Source organism: Dama dama, chromosome 9 (assembly GCF_033118175.1).
Source record: "Dama dama isolate Ldn47 chromosome 9, ASM3311817v1, whole genome shotgun sequence".
NCBI lineage: Eukaryota > Metazoa > Chordata > Mammalia > Artiodactyla > Cervidae > Dama > Dama dama.
Genome location: NC_083689.1, coordinates 55,321,846 through 55,341,994, shown reverse-complemented (window position 1 = coordinate 55,341,994; position 20,149 = coordinate 55,321,846). Strand labels below are relative to the sequence as shown.

At 47.3% G+C, this 20,149-nt stretch overlaps 1 protein-coding gene across 4 annotated transcripts; it reads right to left on the bottom strand.

Moving 5' to 3' along the window:
- Positions 1-571: 571 nt before the first annotated feature.
- On the bottom strand, positions 572-14,945 carry DELE1 (DAP3 binding cell death enhancer 1). 4 transcript variants are annotated; one of them, XM_061151586.1, is made up of 13 exons: positions 14,790-14,945; positions 14,013-14,127; positions 13,799-13,922; positions 12,194-12,341; positions 10,536-10,697; positions 10,198-10,286; positions 10,003-10,096; positions 7,103-7,245; positions 5,786-5,944; positions 5,600-5,692; positions 3,085-3,244; positions 1,903-2,145; positions 572-1,148 (listed from the first exon to the last, which is right to left on the bottom strand). In XM_061151586.1, exons 1-12 carry the CDS (start codon positions 14,818-14,820, stop codon positions 1,904-1,906), a joined length of 1,560 nt encoding a protein of 519 aa, XP_061007569.1. In that variant the 5' UTR covers positions 14,821-14,945; the 3' UTR covers positions 572-1,148; position 1,903. The 4 variants fall into 4 exon arrangements, 2 of the variants coding, with proteins under 2 accessions (XP_061007569.1, XP_061007570.1); XR_009694178.1 differs by lacking the exon at positions 572-1,148 and adding an exon at positions 2,175-2,480 and having other exon boundaries at positions 1,945-2,081; XR_009694179.1 differs by lacking the exon at positions 572-1,148 and having other exon boundaries at positions 2,003-2,480; positions 2,633-3,244.
- Positions 14,946-20,149: the final 5,204 nt, after the last annotated feature.

The following is a 20,149-nucleotide window of genomic DNA, read 5'->3' as shown; positions in this document are numbered from 1 at the left end:
TCCAAAGAAAAAGTCCCTGCTTCCAAGGAACCATCTGTGGGAGGAAGTCACAGGAGGGGACCAGGAGGGTGAGGCCTGTGTACGGGGCAACCCTGGAAAGTGAGTAGAGGGCAGGGGAGACGCAGGAGCTGGAGGAAGCTTAGGGCTCCAGTGGTGAGACCACTAGAAGTGGGAGGGGGTGCGGCTGGCAGAGAGAGAAATGTGGAGAACTCCCCTCCCCAGATCCTCCCCACTTGGAGCTAGCCATGCTGGGTGGTCTTTTCCATTTGAACAGTTTCTAGGGGCTTGGTCCTCAGTCTCTTCCCACCCCGCACCCTCAACCACATCTCTGCTATTGAACTTGGGCTAACATCCAGAAGCCGGGGAACAGCTATGCACAAATTCAGTAATTGGAGTCATTAGCGTTGACTCAGAAATCATTTTTTTCTATGTCGCTCTCTTGGAGAAGCTTTTAAGACCCTTTAAATTGGTTAATGGAGAGTTTAGATATGAGAATGGAGCCTCAGCTTTCAGCTTCCCCTGCCCGTCTCCCTGGCTTTCCCCAACATACTCAAGGGCAAGAGTGATGAGATAATCTCCAGTATCTCTTTTATTAAACTCCCATCCATTTCTGGCACAAACCTTTCACAAACGAGGATCTCGAAATCTACACTCTCTGGTACCAAGACTCCTGGGGCTCAATCTCCCTCCTGTCGGCAGGACGAAAATAAGGCTTTCACATAAAATTTCAGTGAGAACTGTGCGAAAGAGCCCTGGGCCAGGGGTCAAGAGGCAGGATCCTAGTCCTGGCCTGATGACTCACAAACCCATGGAAACAGGGCATAACTCTGCCTCCTCGGGCCTGAGTGTGCACCAAGGGCCTTTCGCAGTGAAATGTCCCACCTCAGCCCTGGTGGGTAGGAGGGCAGACACCGCTGCCCTTGGTCTATAGTTGAGGAAACAACACAGCGAGTCAGGCCACTGCTTCGAAGGGATGTGGCCAGAACCTGGGTCTTTATACACTTCCCTCTTCTTGACTGTGCTGGCCAGGTACTTAAGGTTCTTTGGGGAGGCAGGTGGATAACTGGCCTCTTCTTTGGGATTCAAGATGTGGTATCTCTCTGAGAACTCGCAGGCTCCATCTTTAGGGCTGAGTGAAGTGTGGAGGCCTGAAAAAGTCAAACAGTTACATCAGGCATTTGGACACTAAGCTCCTTCCTTCTAAATCAAAGGTGAAATGGAGACAATCGTGGATCCAGTGGAGATGAACAAAAGCAACATGATTCAGCATTTCCTGAGCTGTAGGCGTTTGGGGAACCACCCCATGACTTTTGCCACCTCTTGGGATCTGTGCTCCCTTTATGCAAGGTTTTTCTCGAACTTGATTCACTATTTTTTAATATCTGTGAAACTATAATATGCTAATCACATTTTATAATATATCTTAACAATACAAATACTAAAACAAAAAGATATTAGTTTGAATGCTACCTAAAATCCTCTTGTGAACCACCGGAGGCACACACATCAGATGCTGGCAAAAAATGATGTAGTCTGAACCTGAGGAAACTGAGGCCAGCCCATGGGGAAGGGAAGTGATTTCTCAAAGACAAAGGCCAAGGTGAGGACCAGGGTCTCTGGCCCCTTCAGTATAATGTTTTCCCCAGGTCAATGAAGGAATCTTTTATGCACAGACCAGAAATGACTGTGAATGCATCCACAGCTCATTTGTGGGCCGTTGAGAAATGATCGGAGTCATCTATTAGCCATGTACTTGAAATGGCTCAAAAACCTACGCTCCCACGGAATTTCCACCCCAGAAAGGGATACTGACACCCTATTTTTGTTGCCATCTCACCTCCTCCCTGCCCGCCCCTCCCTCCAGCACCAGTGAGAGGTCCTGGTGACTGCATCTTATCTCACCTTAGCCAAAACCCAGTCTGACGAGACTCCTTTCCAAGGGGTAGGGGTGTCGGGGGATGGCCCTGCTGGGGGCTCCAGGGCTGGCTCGGAGATGCCTGCTTCTACAGAGGAGGCCAAGGTTCCCTGTGCTGGAGGCGTGTGGCAGGCAAGAGGCTCCTGCCAGCAGGCTCCTGTTCAGGCTGCAGAGAGAGGGGCTAGAAAATGACTTCAGTCCTCTCACTGCTAGGTCGCTGGGCCCTGGGGCTGTGAGGAGAGGGGAGAGCAACTCTTACCTTGTGTTCTTGGACTTCTACTTTGGAGCAAGGGTTTCTTGAAGGACTTGGCTCCCCTGGCATTGTTCACCAGGTCAGCCAGAGTGAGTCAGGGGTGAGCAGAGCCCTAGACCGTAAGTTAGGGCCTGGAGGCAGCCTCAGGAGAGTGTCCCTCCTGACGAGTCATCTGAGAGGCCACCATGTATTCAACACCTACTATGCGCCAGGCTATGCTAAGCCCTTGGCTGTCGTCTCATTTAATCCTCAATGAGTTTCCAGAGATTGATTCCAAGATGGCAGAGTAGAATGACATACCCTCATCTCCTCCTGTGAGAGTACCAATAACTAGCTGTTGAACAATCATCGACAGGAGGACGTGGGAACCCAACAAGAAAAGATATCCCACATCCAAAGACAAAGGAGAAGCCGCAATGAGATGGTAGGAGGGGACACAATCACAATAAAATTAAACCCCATACCCGCCAGGTGGGTGGCCCACAAACTGGAAAATAACTGTATCACAGAAGTTCTCCCACTGTTGTGAAGGTTCTGAGCCCCTTCAGGCTTCCCAGCCCACGGAACTGGCAAAGGGACTGGGAATCCCCAGGAAATCTGACTTTGAAGGCTGGTGGGATTTGATTACAGGACTTCCACAGTACTGGGGAAAACAGAGACTGCAGTCTTAAAGGACAGAAACAACCTAATGAGTTTTCAGAGGTGAAGAAACAGAGGTGCAAGTACATGCAATCCAAGTTCAGTGACAGAGCAGGGGTTAAAACTCAGGTTTGATCTGTCAGACTCAAAAAGCTGGGCTCGTACACACCACTGGAGCAGGAAGTAACAGAGAGACAGAAGGCTACCATCACCTGCTTCTCTATCGCAGGGTACGGAGCTCAGGGAGGGACCTGTTGGCTGTGATTCTCGTCTGTACCTGCTGCCTCCGTGGAGAAGAGGGCCCGCAGCCTCTCCTGGGCGGGCATGTTCCCCAGAGCTGCTGACTGCTGGTAACATCTCATGGCCTCTCCCAGACTCCTCTGTACCCCAAGGCCCTTCTCATAGCAAATTCCCAAGTGGTATCTGCTCTGTGAGTCCTAAAGGAAGACACGGACAGGAAGGACTGAGAACTGAAACGCTGGGCAGGAGGAAGGTGCAGCAGTCAGCAGGCTGGCGCTTCACGCCTGCAGGGTCAGGCCCAGCCCCGACTCCCTTACCGGACCAAGGGATCTCAACTCTGAAGAGCCAGAGACCCAGAACAGAGGAAACAGGGATCCCTCCACCCAGAGCGATTCCAGCCAGAGCAGTGTGGAAACTTGCTGAGGATGGTACAGAAGCGAAGTCTACGAGAGGCACTCAGTCCTGCTATGGGAGCACAAGGAGTCAGGCCCATAGGTTTTCCTGAAAGAGCCAGGAGCTGTTTCTCCTGATAGAGGGTAGAGGCTGGGCTTCTGCAAGCCCTGTATGCCTTCCTGATCTCTACCTGGACGGTTACAAAGCCTACGTTACTGAGAACGTGTTCCTCCTCCTTTGAAAGGTTAAAACGCTTTTATCCCTTTGCCTTTGGCTCTGGGTCCTCTCTCTCTCTCTCGCTGAGAACTAGCAGTATCAGGTAGGCATTAGGAACCCAGTCTGTACAGCCAGATTCCTGAGTTCCAGTCTTGGCTTCACCACTTCCCAGCTGTGTAACCTCAGACATGACAGTCTATGTCTCTGTGCCTGTCTCCTCATCTGTAAAGTGGGACTAATAACAGCACCAACCTTATTAACTCTGTGATTAAGATTAAATGTGTCAGTACATGCAAAGTGTCTAGATTAGTGTTATTGTTATCATACTTGTCACTGCCCACATCGATACTCTCTCCCTCTCTATAATAAATATTTTCATTATATTCAGTCTCCTAATCATGGTTCCATTTCTCTTCTGCCTTCTAAAGTCAAATTTCTGGAAAGTTCTGTAACATGTAGACCAGAATCTTTGTAATAAATACGGTAGACTCGTGGCTACAGGCCAGGTTAGAACACAGTCAGGTCAAAATACCCATGCTGTTATGCACGTATGTGTTATACAACATCCCTTTGTGTACTTTTCCACCTGGCCTGCTGGGTGACTAACACAGGCCAGGGTGTCCCCAGGATTGTCCCTCACATGGTCCCGAGGCCCACCCAGCTCTAGGAAGGCTCTGCAGTTATTTCATGGAAAGGCAGGCACAGAGGCTGGTACTGTTTGGTGACACTGGTCCCCTTTTGACAGGTACTGCAGATACTTTGGGCTTCCCATGTAGCTCAGTGATAAAGAATTCGTCTACCAATGCAGGAGAGGTGAGTTCAATCCCTGTGTTGGGAAGATCCCCTGGAGTAGGAAATGGCAACCCACTGCAGTATTCTTGCCTGGAAAATCCCATGGACAGAGGAGCCTGGCAGGCAAGTCCATGAGGTCACAAAGAGTCAGGCATGACTGAGCATGCATGCCACCGCCGCAGATACTTTGGACAACACAGAGTGAACAGAGTGAAAAAGGAGAAGTATTCTGATGCCCAAGAGCTCACCGAAGCCATCACCATGTTGGCCAGAAAGCAAAGAGGAGCAGCAGCCCTTATGCAGGGAAATTCTAGTACATGGCCACTGCTGGCTTTAAATCAGGGCTCCTGGTCCTTCAAGATACAACTCAAAAAATATATACACTGGTCAAAGACACTTGAGGATACAGCAGACCCACAGACGTCTTTTCAGTGATTCAGTCACATAAAGCTTTGAAATTTCCTGCATTAAAAATATCTGTTTAACTCAATATTTCCTGAACCTATCTGAACATTTTTTCCTTGTATTATTTATGCTAACACTCTCTGGAACAGACTCTGGGTCATGCTACCTGGATGCCAATCCCTACTTCATAAACAACCAGACATCCTCTACCCCCAAAACTGCTCAATGTCTTCACCTCACGTGTCTTCTGACTTCCCTAGACTAAGTTCCTTGTGATGGTACACCTTTTATGTGTGCGCTTTTCAAAGTGCTTTCACATTTATTATCTCAGTTAGATCCTGATCCTCACAACAACCCTGTGAAGCAGTAGGCAGGTCAGGCAAGCATTATTACTCCAGTCTTAGAGATGAGGAAAACAAGTGACCAGTCCAGTAGTATGCTAGTAAATGTCTAACAACTAGCTCTCTAAAGGGAAAAGCCCAGCTGTGTAGCATTTGGCAACTCCATGGTGCTAATGCTCCCCCCACAGCTGATTTCAAACTAACGACAATTCTTCTACGCTGGTGTGAGCTGACACCAGCACACCACTGGACCTGCCCAAGGGGCACGCAGTAAGTTAGCGAGAGTGAAGGCTTAAAGCCGGCCCAATGCTCCTATCAACCTTCTTCTAAGCACGGTACCCATTCCCAAATCCCTTCCTTTATCCAATTTGATCCCCATCATGCCTGGATATGGAGACCTCATACCCCATTGTTGGCTGCAAGCCAAAGATATTTCACAGCTCTCTGCTCATCCACGTAGGGCTCCTTGGTAAAAAGCACCCCGAGGAAAGCTTGGGCCTGTGGTCAAGGAGGAAGGAGAAAGGTATTCTGGTTACTGCCTAGTTCCACATGACCCAAGTACCCAGGAAAGACCCTACCAATGGCACTCACCTCCCGTAAGCCTGAGTCTGCAGCCCGCTTCAGCATGGACACTGCCCTCTGCCGCTCATGGTCCCACGAGGAGCCAGGGTCTTGTAGCAGGCACCTTGCATAACGGTACTGAGCAAGGTTGTGGCCCTGGCTGGCAGCCAATTGGTAATAAAAGGCTGCCTGGGGTGAGGGGAAAAACATCCAGTCAACTGAGAACTCTGTAGGCTGCATTTTTTCAGAATGAAGTTTTAAAAAATTATTTTAATTAAACAATATATAATCATTATATCAATAGATTAGTCAGAAAATACAAATAAGTCAAAAATAGAAACAAAATTCAAAGAAATCCTGCCTTCTGAAGATCATTCTCTGTTAATATTTTAGTGTACAGCCTTCCCCCATATGCTATAATATTAACATATATATAGACATTATATATGTATTCACACACACATATCTGTGTGTGTGTGTGTATGTGTGTGTGTGTGTGTAGGGATAGAGAGAATTACACTTTTTGTAACCTATTTTTTTTTCACTTAACACTACACCCTGGTGGCTCAGTGATAAAGAATCCACCTGCCAATGCAAGAGATGCAGGTTCGATCCCTGGTCAGAGAAGATCCTACATACTGCAGAGCAACTAAGCCTATGCACCACAACTACTAGGCCTGTACTCTAGAGTCCTGGAGCTGCAATTACGGGAGCCCATGCACCCTAGAGCCCATGTTCTGCAACAAGAGAAGCCACCACAATGAGAAGCCTGTGCACTGCAACAAAGAGCAGCCCCCGGTCTCTGCAACTAGAGACAAGCCCATGCAGCAATGAAGACCCAGCACAGCCAAAAATAAATAAATAAAATAAATAAAACTGTTAAAAAAGCTGCTAGTTTAAAAAAAGTAATACACCATGAATACCTTCCCCTGTAAATAAATACAGATATAGTACATCATTTTTAAGGCCAACATAGATGTTACTAACCAGTTCTCTATTGGAGGAACTTCAAATTGCTTCCCTTTTTTGGGCCATCATATACAATTCTAAGAAATAACATTCTTATGTACAACAGCTTTGCCTACCCTACTTTTTAGAATTAATTAACCCATTCATCAAGGTAACATTCTAGGTCATGAGGATATAGCTGCAAAGAAGAAAGACAAGGTCCCTGGCCTTCCTGTGTTTGGAGTTTAAATTCTGAGAAGCTGGAGACATTTATTTTTCCCTCCTGGCTTGGAGAGAGAAGCTGGACTTTCCCAAGCCCTGCCCCCTGCTCACTTCTGGAGGTCACTATGGGCAATGCAGCACATGCAATGGGCCTGGACACAGGAGGAGGTGCAGTACCTTGCTGGGGTCCCTGCGGGTGCCCCTGCCATGCTCGTGACACAAGCCCACGTTGTACTGTGCTTTGCTGTAGCCGCGGTCCGCTGCTTTCTGGAAGTAAGAAAAGGCTGCCATGTAGTCCCCATTCTTCATGTTCTCTGTCCCTGTAAGAAAGCACAGGGTGTAAACACAGCTTCCTCTGTGAACTTCCCCACATCCTTAGTCAGATACCCAGAGGCTCCTTCCTTTCTTTTTTGTGCTAGACGCTTTGCATGTATGTATTTCCATCCTCTGAATATTTCACTGATTTGCCATAGACATCCGTGGGTTCTGCCCTCCTGTACTCCATCCTTCTCTTGGGAACAGCATCCTAATTTCCCTTTGGGAACAGTCCTCCCCCTAGTGCTGTCAATCAATGTACCTCTGCTCTTCCCAACCAATGAGACCCTCTCTCAGGAATCTGAATCTTGATCTGGTTGCAACAGGAGAGAGAACAGCTCCTGCAGGTTATTCTGATGGCAGCGCTCTGCAGACACTGATGCTCAGTTACTGCCCCCTAGATCTCTGGAGCCTCTCTGATTCCTGTCCTTTCTGATTCTTTGGCAGGAATCCATAGATCCCAATAGATTCCTTTTGTGCTTAGGTTAACCAAAGTGGGTTTAGGCTGTTTGTCACCAACATAACGTAACTGATACAGCTGATACTGTTAATCCTGCTTTATAAGGAAACTATGAGAGATAATATAAGAGAGCTCAGCTCCAAAGCCCATGTCCTTTTTATTACCCGAACAAAAAGGAAAACAGGGAAAAGGCTGGGCACAGCCTACTCTCAACTCTGTTTTTCCTGACTGGGATGCCTTTTTCTGCCTCCATCATCAGGCCATCCCAACCTGTTTCTGCTCTAGAATCTTCAGACCACACTCAGGCTTTAAACACTCTTCTGGCACTTACTTCATATATAAGCCTTTCTCTAGGAACTAAACTGTTTCAAGAGTACAAGCCCTGTCTCCTCAATTAGACTGTAAAATCCCGGAGGCAGAAGCAGAAAAAGAATGTAGAAGAAATAACTCTGCATAGGGTGAAAGCTCTATACAAATGCAAAATATGATTATGGCTTACGCTCCCTTTGTGCTCTGCCACAGTGCTGAGCACTTGCTGAATAAATGAATATGTATATGAAGGAAGGAATGGGCAAGAAAATTCTCAGAAGACTGTCTGCCCATCAAAAATCACAAAAAGCTAATGAGGTGGAAGCTGGGTTCCATTCAGCCAGCAGTGAATGAGTCACCTCCCGGCTGCCTGAAAACTCACTGTCGAGGGTTCACAGAGCCCTCTGTCCTTGAGGAGGAGACTCCAGAGGGCGAAGGATCCCACCCTGTCTCCATTCCCCACACTGGCTCCTCTGCCTCTAACCTAGACCAAGTCACCATCATGTTTTGTTTAACCATCAGCTCCAAGCTAGTTTCCTGTTTCCCTTCTGGCATTCCTATGATCCACATTTGTCTACACAGCAGGCAGAGATTTTTTTTCTTTTTTAATTTGGCTGTACTTAAATCATGCAGAATCTAGTTCCCTGACCAGGGATTGAACGCACGTCCCCTGCATTGGGAGCACAGAGTCTTGATCTCACTAGACCACCAGGCAAGTTCCACAGGCAGAGAGATCTTTGAAAAAGTAGATCAGATCACATGACTGCCCACTTCCTGCTGCAGTACAAAACCCTCCAGTGGCTTCCTGTCTCACCCACTGTGGCTCAGAAGGTCTGATCTGATCTGGCCCCTGCCTGTTTCTCTAATTTCATCTCTTTCTGGTCTCCTGGTGACCCCAGAGCTCCAGCCACATTCATGCTTTTTTCCCTTTAAACAAACAAAACTCAATCCTGCCTCAGGACCTTTGCACTCGCTATACCCTCAGCTTGGAAAGCTTTCTCCAAATGGAAACAAGACTGGCTTATTTTTGTCAGCCAGGTCAAGGATCTTTCCATCTGTGATTCAGTCAGGTCAAGGCCTTCCAAATCAGAGCTGCTCCTTGCCCAAGTCACTAATGCATCCCCCTGTGTAATTTTCTCCGTAAGATTTATCATCAACTGAAATTCTCTTTTTTGTTTGTCAATTTATTGTTTTTCTCTCCCTCAGCTCACACAGCAGCTCTATGAGAGTAAGGACTTTGTTTTGTGAATCACCGTGTCTCCAACAACTAAAACAGGGCTTAGCAAAAGTGACTGCCTAATACATCTGTACTGAATGAATCCCAGCCTTTCACCCACAGGCCCACTAGACTCCAAGAGATGCTGCCGGGGATCTGGGTCTCCACATGAGAAGGCCTGAAACAAGCCAGGTCACTGTGGAGAGTAGGACAAATGTTGGACAGGTATCTGGGTCTCCAGATGTGGGTAAGTAAGGGCACTTGAGGGCCTGCACCAAACCTCAGAAGACTGTGTTTGCCTAAGTATGGCAGAAAATCAAAGTGTCATCCCAAGATTTTTCTCCTTCTTACACAGTAACAGAATTTCCAGGTAAGCATATGGTCATTCAACTAATGGCTACATTTCCGAGGCTACTCTGAGACTACATATAACTTCAAGTCTTCATTCTGGACAATAATGTGTGCAACTTCTAAGTTGTGAAGGAGTGGTTTTTCAGCTTTCTCACCTTCCCCCTTCCAGCTGGCTAGTATTTGCGTATGAGGCAAACTGGACCTTTAGCCTGTTTTAAGAATGGCAGAACCACTGGACTGAGAATAGGTCCCTGACACGACTGAGCCATTATGCCAGCTTTGGTCAACATACCTTGGAGAAAATAAACTCTCTCATGTTTATTTATGTTATTATTAAACCATTCGCTGCCCTGACCTTATTTGACCTACCCCATATCTTTCCCATTTTCCCATCTGCCTTCCTTGAGGCAGGGTCCACCCAGTTACCTAGGAAGTTGAAAGCGATGGAAACACTGAGCTGGAAGAGCTGCTGAATGGAGGTCACGGCCTCCTCGAGGGAAAGTTTTGATTTCTCTTGTTCCTGGGGAAGAAACATAGACTCATCATGGGACAGTTCCCTGGGAGGAGCTGCCTGTTTAAGGAAATGTTATGGGGATCCAGGTGGCCACATCTGGACAATACCTGCTTTTCGTCAGTGGGTTGAGGTTGGGCCGGCTTCGGCTTGGACTTGAAGCTACTGCTGGCATGCAGGAAGCTGATGTCACTGGGATCTGTGAGGGAAAGGGCAAAGGAGGAAGGTGTTATTTCTTTTTTCTCCCACTCTCCCAGTGCCCCCAGCCTTCCAGCCAGCACCATTGCCAAAAACCAAAATAATTCCAAATTGCCCCAGAAAGCATGAGGACTCACAAGAATGACAATTCCCTTAGCTGGCATACGCAGCAACAAAAGTCCACCTGCCCAATTCCCCACCCCCACCCCACCCCGCCACAGCCTTCTGTTTTTAGTAGCTGGGGCCATACCTTCCTCAGAGGGGTCCTGATGCCTAGCTGCTCTCAAAGAGCTGGGTGAAGAGATGCTCTTGGGCTGAGTGGAAGGTTCTTCCTGGCCCAGTCTGCATTCCCCGAGGCCAGTGTGCTTGGGAGCTGGGCTATCAGAGCTAGGCAGAATGTGTCTCCGCAGTGCTAGAAAGAGCCAGTGAGAACAGTCATATTAGAAGGGGATCAGTTCAGGGCTTGCCTGGCGATCCAGTGGTTAAGATTCTGTGCTTCCAATGCAGGGAGCGTGGGTTTGATCCCCAGTCAGGGAACTAATATCCCACATGTGATACAGCCAAATAAATAAAATTTAAAAAAAAAGAGAGAGAAGGGGATCAGTTCACCCTACTGGGACTGACTGAGCCCTCCCTGAGATTTTAGGGACCAAAGGAAGAATCTGGAAACTCCTGAGAAATGTCTGTCACATGCCTCCTCCTCCATTTCCTTGGCTGGCTTCCCTCCACTGGGGTGGAAAGGGGCCCACATTTCTGCTGATACCCACATCCCTCAAGCATAAATCTCTCCTCGGCTTCAATTCTTTCAGCCACAGGGAGGCATCTACTTTATTCACTCTTCTAGCCTGGCACTTAGCACTTGGTTTGATGGTAATATTGATAATGATTGTAGTCATAATAATAAAGGCAAGAACTTAAAGTGATACTTACTGAGTGCTTACTACATGCCAGGCACTGTTCTAAGTTCTCCACATGTATTGACTCATTTAGTCCTTCCAAGAAACCTATGGGGTGTGTTTTATTATTTCCTCATTTTACAGATGAAGAAACTGAGGCACAGAGAAGTTAAGTGGCTCATCCAGGGATTTCCCTGGGGGTCCAGTGATTAAGAATCCACCTTCCAATGCAGGGAACACACATTTGATCCCTGGTCTGGGAACTAAGAACCCACATGCTCTAGGGCACTGAATACTGCACACAGCTAAAAATAAGTAAGTTTGTTTTTTGTTTTTTAAGTGATTTGTCCAGGGACACAAAACTAGTTTCAGCAGTTCTGGGCTGGAATCCTGACAGTGTGACTCTAGACCTGTAACCATTACACTGCACTGCACTGCCTCTGTACCATGGCGCATGACAGCCATTCAATAAGGTGGCTCAGTTGGTAAAGAATCCACCAGCAATGCAGGGGTACTGCTTGCAATGCAGGAGACCAGAGTTCGATTCCTGAGTTGGGAAGATCCTCTGGAGAAGGTAATGGCAACCCATTCCAGTGTTCTTGCCTGGAAAATCCTATGGACAGACAAGCCTGGTGGGCTATAGTCCATGGGGCCGCTAAAGTTGGACACAACTTAGTGACTAAGCCACCACCACAAAGATTCACTTTTTAATGACTGACTAACCAGAGAATAACCTAACTGGCTGAGAATTGGGCAGGGAGCCATACCTAGAATTTGGACCCCCGCATGGCTCCCTCCATGGAAGGTGAGGGGAGGACATGGGAGGACCCTGGAGGCAGGTGTGGCCCACACCCTGGGTGGATAGAACTTCCTCCCATTCCCCTTCCTCTGACTGCAGATAGGAAAGGCAAGGAGCCTCTGATGGCTCTTTTCCTGAGGTGTGTCCAGAGATGCTTCCTGGCCCAGAGAAACTCCCAGCCCAGCCCTCCTATCCCTGGGACCGAGAACTCACAGGAACAAGGGTGCCTCAAGGGAGATGAGAGGAAGCGGTCCAGCGGACTGTACCAAGAGCAGTGCTCCACTCGCCAAGGTCCTGCTGGAAGGGACGTCTGGAAGTGGATCTGCCTCGCCAGCTGCAGGGCCAACACGGCCAGAGTGCCCTGGGGAAGACAGCATATTATGGACACAGCTCTCCATCGATCAACTCCTACAGTCCAATGTCACTCCCTCGATAAGCCTTTCCTGATTTCTGGCTGTGGCCGCTTGCCCACTACACACTCTCACAAGCACCCAAACTTGCCCTGTGGAACGCAGATCACACTCGTACTTAAACAGTCATCTCTGCAATTATCCATCAAGGTCTGTCTCTCCTGTTAGTCTCTAAGCACTACAAGGGCAGGAACCATGCCTGTTTTGCTCACCTATGTATTCCTAGTAGACCGTAGATATAGACCCATCTATCTATCTACATGTATAATCTACTAGACACAGGCACCTAATATATATAGCACTAATAAATAAATGTTGAATAGATGCATGAGTGAGTGACTGAATAAACAAGGTCAGGATTTTTCACATGGGCAGTAGTGACAGAGCTCAGGAGTGACATCAGGACCCCTGAGATCCAGACCCAGTTTCTAGAAGGACTCACTACAGGATCACCCTAGGGTTCATATCATTGACAGAATGGGAAAACACTCGCCTCTCCAGGATGTGTTATGCCCCTAGGCCACAGCTCCCTAGACAGAAGTGCCCTTGGTGTGGAGACATTCCAGGCTCAGCTTTGCTGATGACACCAAATTAAAGATTAAACACCTGAGGCTCAGAGAGGTCAAACCTCCTGCCCAAAGTACACAGCATGAAAGTGAGAGGGATGAGAAATGATGGACATGAGAATGATGTGAGTGCCAACTTCATTTAGGGTATCTTAAAAACAGAACGAGAGGCAAAGATTCTGCCTTGATAGACCTCCTGTCAGCTCATGTTACTAAACCTCTGCCTTTATAGATCAGAGTCAACAAATATTTACTAAGTACTGTTACAGGTTAGGATGTGTACTGAGTGCTTTTACAAGCTATACTAGATACAGCAACCAAGGTACAGACCATAGTAGCTAACAGCATGAGCTCCAGAGTAAAATCTGGTTCTTCTACTTAATAGCTGTGTGCTCATAAGAGTGTTACCTAAACTTTCAGAGCCTGAGTTTCCTCATCTATAAAATGAATATTATATTTCCTCTGTAAAGCTTTGTAAGGATTAAATAAGATAATCTACAGAGAATCTATTAATAAATTAAAAGTTAGCTATTTAGTAATATTTAGTTGGGAAGTGTCATATCTACCTTGTTCTCTGCTATGTCCCTAAGGCCTAGCAAAAAAATGCCTGACTCAATGAAGGTGTTCAATAAATGTTTACTGAATGAAAGGAGGATTATATACATGGGGAGCAGGGGGAACAGGATCAGCAATATCTCCCCAAATATGCTCCAACACCATGGGTTATTCAAATTTTGAGTGTGGGGACATTGATGCCCTAGCTCTTGTTTCTAGGCTACACTTCCAAACAGGATTATTCTCATCCACCATAAAGGTCAAGGAAAGGACCGGGGAAGCCTTACCCATGATATGGCATCCCACAGTGTGTTCCGGGAGCCACGAGCAGACATCCACTGGAAGGCATCCTTCCATCCATGGGACTTTGGGCCCCTGCTTGTGCCTGGGCCAGGGCAGTGGGGGCTGGACCTAGATGTAACAGAGGCTATGAAGTTCTGGCCTAAGTGAGGGTGGAGGGAGACCAGGGAGCACATGGACGACAGAATGGCAGTATCTCACCTGTCAAAACTGGGCACAGGAACCAGCAGATTGGAGGAGGTAGCCTGAGGCCCATCTGGGCTGGAGGACTTGGGGGTCACCCCACGAAAGCCAGGTCCCAGGAGATGGGGAAGAGCTGTACAGAGCAAGGATCAGTCACTTTGACATGAACGGGATTGAGGCAAGGACGTATCCACCAGTCTTCCATCTGACCCTTGACAGAGCCCCACCTCAGGAACCCAGGAAACACTGGCACTTGCTTCTGCAGAGGTTCTTTAACAAGGATACACGTAAGAATCTTTTGCCTACAACAGATTCCAGCGTGCCACCCCAGAACCAAACAAACCAGGATCATTCAGGGTTGAGCTGTTTTGAAAAAGCTCCCTGGGTGATTTCTAGTGCCCTGATAACCACTGCTCTAAAACGACCATTCATTCAAACAGAAACTCTCGCTCAGTTTGGCGCTCCTGGTTTCTAAAATAATCTCGCGTCTTTCCATTGGCTCCGCCTACTCTGCTCGTCTTTCCAGGACTCTGCGCACTGTCTCCGGTTACCTGACTCCTCCCCTTCCAATAACTCTACCAACTCCTAGGCTCTACGCTCCACCTTCTTCCCACTAACCACACCTCAAACTCCAAAGACCCCTTGACACAGATTGTAGCCCCGCCCCTTACGACTCTGCCTCTCCTCCGCTCTAGCACCGCCCACTATTGCTTTTAGCTTGGTCCTCCTGGCCGCTCCCTCCTCAGTTCCAAGTCTCAGGTGCCGTTTAAGACCCGGGGCTCCGACGGCCCTTACCTCGGCCCAGGAGTCCCGGCAGCCGCCACATGTCGTCGCCAGCACCATAGAGCTCGCGGCTGAAAGAGGGAGGCCAAACCACGGGACAGCGGCTAGAGTGGCCGCTGTGGCGCCCTCCGAGTGGCCGAGTCCCTTAGGAAGCTTGCCGGCAGCCAATTAGAAGGGAGCCCAGCCGGAAGGACGGCAATCAGCGAAAGGAAGTGGGGGTGTAGGCGTATTTGGGGGTAGCGGAGAGGTGAACTGCGACAAGGGCACGGGGATGTGGGCCCAGCATCCTGTAGAAGAGGTGTCATTTGCTGGCTGCACAAGAAAGATCACACAGAGACACGGGGTGGCCGGTGGCGAAGCTGAACCGCCTCAGAAACAGGACCGTTGAGAAGCGGGGCGAGAGCGGCCTCCGTGGTGCTTGACGACCTTGCAGACCCCTGGAGGCTCGAGGGGGAACAATCTTCCCCATGCCCCGAGGCTAGAGGAGGTGGGAGACTCCAGACCCAGTGGGTGGAGGAGAGGAGCCTTAGGTTGCGTCGGAGTAAAACAGTAGTCCGAGCTTTCCGCCCAAGGCCATCAGCTTGGATTTGCAGACCCAGCTCGACTTGATGGGAGATCAAAAACTGCACGTGGGGTTCCGGTTCGGCTCTGGCTCCGCTTTGTCTCACTGTGTAGTCTCCGGCCGAGCCCCTCCTTTGTCAGTGCCTCAGTCAGCCCCATTATAGGGTCAGATGGAGTCATCTCGCCTGTTCCTTCCTGGTTTGACAGGAACAAATTTCTGGTTTGAATTGCTGCTTTCAAAGAGGAGACTGGCCCCCTCCTGGCCGCCTGTTAATCAGAGCTCTTATCTTCAGTCTAAGCCAGTGTTATCTGTGTATTCTTTTGTTGGGCAAAGAATCAATCCTCTTTTCCCACAGTTGAATCCATGAAATAAAGGATCTCAAATTCAAATGTAAGTTGCTCACACTTTCTCCCTCCACCTTTCTCCCTGGCAGGTGACTTCTGGGTTGGTAGAAGTCTCTATCTGAGGTAAAAGAGTACAGGGGTGGGGGGTACATACCTTTAGACCCAGGCATGTGTTATGACAGGTGTATTGATTTGTTTGGCAAATTTTGAGCCATGTGTCAGCCACCGTCCTAGAATCTGAGAAGACTGATGAGTAAAAGGCATTTATAGCCTCCAGGAAGACATGGTCTAGTATTTTAAGAGTGGCCTCTGAAGCAACCCACTCCAGTACTCTTGCCTGGAAAATTCTGTGGACTGAGGAGCCTGGTAGGCTACAGTCCATGGAGTCCCAAAGAGTCAGACACAACTGAGCGACTTCACTTTCCCTCTCTTTTCTGGAGTTCCACAAATGCTTCCAATCCCAGCCTCCTTACTTCCTGTTTCGTATTCTTGGGCAGTTTACTTAACCATTTTAAACCTTGGGTTCTTGATCTATAAAATAGGAAAAATAATAACTTCATGCAGTTGTTGTGAGGCTTGAATAACACATTTTAAATGTTTAGTTCCCAACAGATAGTAAAAGCCTAGTAAGTTTAAGTTGGTGTTAATGCAGCAATAGAGGAAGTGAGTAGGCCAAAGGCATAGACACGTTCCAATGGAAGCATGAGCACTGGATTATTGGATACCGTGGGAGAATTCAGAAAAGGAGTTGCATTTGAGCTGGACCTTTAAATAGGAGTAAGAATTCACCAGGTGAAGGGAGAAGGGAAAAAGGCTTGCAAGCACAAGAAACTGATAAAGGCCTAGAAGTGCGAATGTTGGGAAACTTCAGATATATGCTCGCTTTGGAATTTGGGGCAGCCACCTTTCACATTCCTTGTGTCGCTGCATCAAAGTAAAATAACAAGCGTGCTGGTTCGGGTTTCTTCTTCCTCCAGAACTTCTGCCTCGTTCCTTTCAGCGAGAGATGAGGGAGAGCTGGTTTCATTCCTTTAAGGCTCAGCCACCTCCATTTCTTTAGTGACAACTCCTCAACTGTTGGAGCCCTTGCTGTTCTCCACTTTTCCCAATTCCTGTAGCACTTAGTTTCTAACCATACAATTTAGCAGTAATTATATGTTGTCCTGTTATTTAATTATCTCATTTGTGTAAGTCTAGTCTCCCCTGTTCTCTCCCTCGGGGCAGGGATGGCATTTTCCCATTTTGTGTCCCACATAAGGCTTGACACAAACTGTCAACCTACAGAAGGTGTTCGAAAGATACCCATTGAGTTGACTAGACACTTTGTACTGATGATTATTTCAGACAAGACCACCAGACCTCAGTCATGGGATTTATTGATTTGAGCGGAAATGTATTCGTTCCACATACACTGAAGGCCCTCCGTGTTTAAATTGAGATGAAAAATTTTGAAGATGATGTCTAGTCCTATTTGTAGAATGGCATTTCGGTGTCTCTTGTCGCTAGAAGCCTGTGAACACTAACAGACCATTTGAGTGAGGGGTACTTGGCGAGGGCAGCTGCAGTCCTGATATGCCAGATCACCTATTTAGTGCTGCCCAGGGGAGTACTATCGGGGATGACACCTTTGTTCCCTTGCCTTTACCTTGGCCTGAACTTCCAGGCCCAAACCATTAGCCTTTCTCTTCTGCTCCCAAGGTTGCTCTGCAAATCCTTCTATAAAGGTAAGCTATCTCACTTACATTGGGAACTTACTGCCCAGATGTCCAGTTAATCACCTTTTGTTGATATCATTGTATAGGCATCACACTGAATGTTCTAGACATTTGTTGTTGCCTTCATTCTGTAGATGTTCTTAATTTGCATTCATCAAATATATGAGACCTTATTCTGTGTTGGGGAATGTCCTGAGTATATAACAATTTTTAAAAACTGGATGTGGCCCCTGCCTTCATGGAATAGTCTGGCAGGGTAAGCAAACTCATAGACAGTTAAAATCCCAAATTGTCCTTTAGTTATATATTGCAGCACAGCAAACTCTCCAAAATTTAGTGGCTTAAAACAATCATGTTATTATCTCTCACAGTTCTGTGAATTGACTGGGCTCAGCTGGGCAATTTTGCTAGTCTCACTTGGGATCTGTCATGACTGAGGTGGCAGTCAGATGGCAGCTGGGGCTGGAGTCATATGAAGGCTCAACTAGGCCTCTTTCTCCATGTAGTCCCAGGGCCTCTCCAGCTGGGTAGCTGAACTTCATAAATAGTGGCTCAGAGCTTTTAAATGTACAGAAGTGGAAACTGCCAGGCTTCTTCAGGCTTAGTCCTAGAACCTACCCTGGGTCACTTCTTCACTTTGATGGTTAAAGCAATTCACAGGGTCATCCGAGCATCAGTGTTTGAGGGGAAGACAAAAGGGCATGAATACTAGGGAATGTAGGCAAAGTACAGAGTGCTATGGGAACACCCAGGGGAGGCTCATAACTTAGTTATGGAAGTCAGGAAAACTTCCTGGAGGCAGTGACCTCTAAACTATGAAACTGAATGATGAGGCATGGAAACTAATCAGATGAAGAAGGGATGGGAAAACACAATTCAGGAAGGGTAAACAACCGGTATGAAGGCCCAGGGAGGCAAAGAGAGCAAAATTTAAGATCTATAGGCTATAGCTAGGGCAGGGGTGGTATGGGATAGCAATAGCACTTTACTCTGGAGAGGTAAGTGAGACCAGATCACAAAGTCTTATATAGTCCCCACCCCTACCTCATGTCTCAACTCTGTCTGGAGAGCATCAAAGAAGGAAGGATAAGCATGTTCAGGCCTGCCTGTAGGATATTAAAAGACTGTTGGCTGCTGTGTGGGGGATGGTTTGAAGAAAGTCAAGCCCTCATCATCATCCTGTCCCTTCTAGCCAGTGACCTCACCCTCATCACTGAGAAGGCTGAGTCATCACCTGAGCACCAATACCAGTTCTTTTTGCTTTTTATTAGTAGGAATTTGTATTATCAAAAAGTGCAAACTCCTTTGTGTTGTGCAAGTTGGTTTTCTTTGGCCATGCCTTGTGGCATGTGGGATCCTAGCTCCCCAACCAGGGATCGAAACTGTGCCGCCTGCATTGGGAACTCAGAGTCTTAACCATTGGACTAAAGTGAAGTTCCTTTGTGTAAGTTTTTGTTTTCATTTTGTTTTGTATTAGGGAAACAACAAACAAACAAAAACATGTCACAGAAAGCCTGCTATTCCCAGTAGGATCTGGACATGAGGTTGGCCAGGTGGTCAAACAGTTCATACCTAACTAAATGTGAACTGTGTTAAGGAAGAGCTCGTCTGCTGAGAGCAGGGACTGTGCCAGGCTCAGTGATTCTACCCCTCACTCAAGAAATGGTCTGTTAAAGGAAAGCCTACTCCAGTAAAAAGTCAAACGGTACTTATACAGCTTATAACAAAACCCTGCAGACCCGTGCCACACACAGCTCCCTACCCTCTCATCCTACACTACCTAGAGGCAACTATTTTCAACTTAAAATTTCAGGAAGAGCACAGAAGAACACTGGAATGGGACTGACTGGCCTCCGATCCATCTCTCCTACTTACTAGCTGAGTGACCTTGGTCAAGTGAATTATAATCTTTTATCTTGGTTTCCTCATCTGTAAGATGGGAATGATAGTTGTAACCCTTCTCATGAGGTAACACATCATTAACTGGCACATGGTCAACAAACAGTGATATGAAGAGGCTCTAACTTGAAGAGCTGCTATGAGCATAGATGTGGATGTTTAGCTGCACGCTATTCAAATAAATGTAAGGCATGAATGTGAGTCGAAGGAAATGACAAGAACACAGACTCATTTGAAGAGGTCTGTCTCTTTTCTTTGTCTTAAGGCCAAACTTTGTGTTTGTTCCTAGTCCCATTCCCTTCCTGTCTCTTCTGGAACCTTGTCTCTATAATTATCCTGACCCTCATGACAAGCATATATCTATTAGTTTTTTTCTTTCTATGAAATATACACAGGCCTTTCCTATCTTGGAGAACATCCTTTATTTGATCCTCCTGTGTTTTTCAGCTCCTATTTCATTCTCTCCACTGTCAGATTTCTTAATTAACACACACATTGCCTCCCATTCCTTCCTGACTCCTTCACTTTTCAGCTGCCTCCCTGCTTCCATCACTGTTCTTCTGACACAGCTGTCACCAGGGTCATCAAAGACCACCTCATTAAGCACCCGTGGGCCTTTGCTCAGTCAGCCTCCTTGACCCTGAGTATTTGACTCAGTTGACCATCCACTCCTTAACTCTCACATACCAAATTGCTTCATCATCTCTCTTATTTCTGTCAACTGTATCATTTTCCCCAACCATTCAGGAATAAACCTTGAACTCAGGGTTCATTCAGCTCCCTTCTCTGCCCACCCCCACATTACTTTTGAGTCTTACTGCAAATGTTAGAAACTCGTTGAAGCTAGCTTTC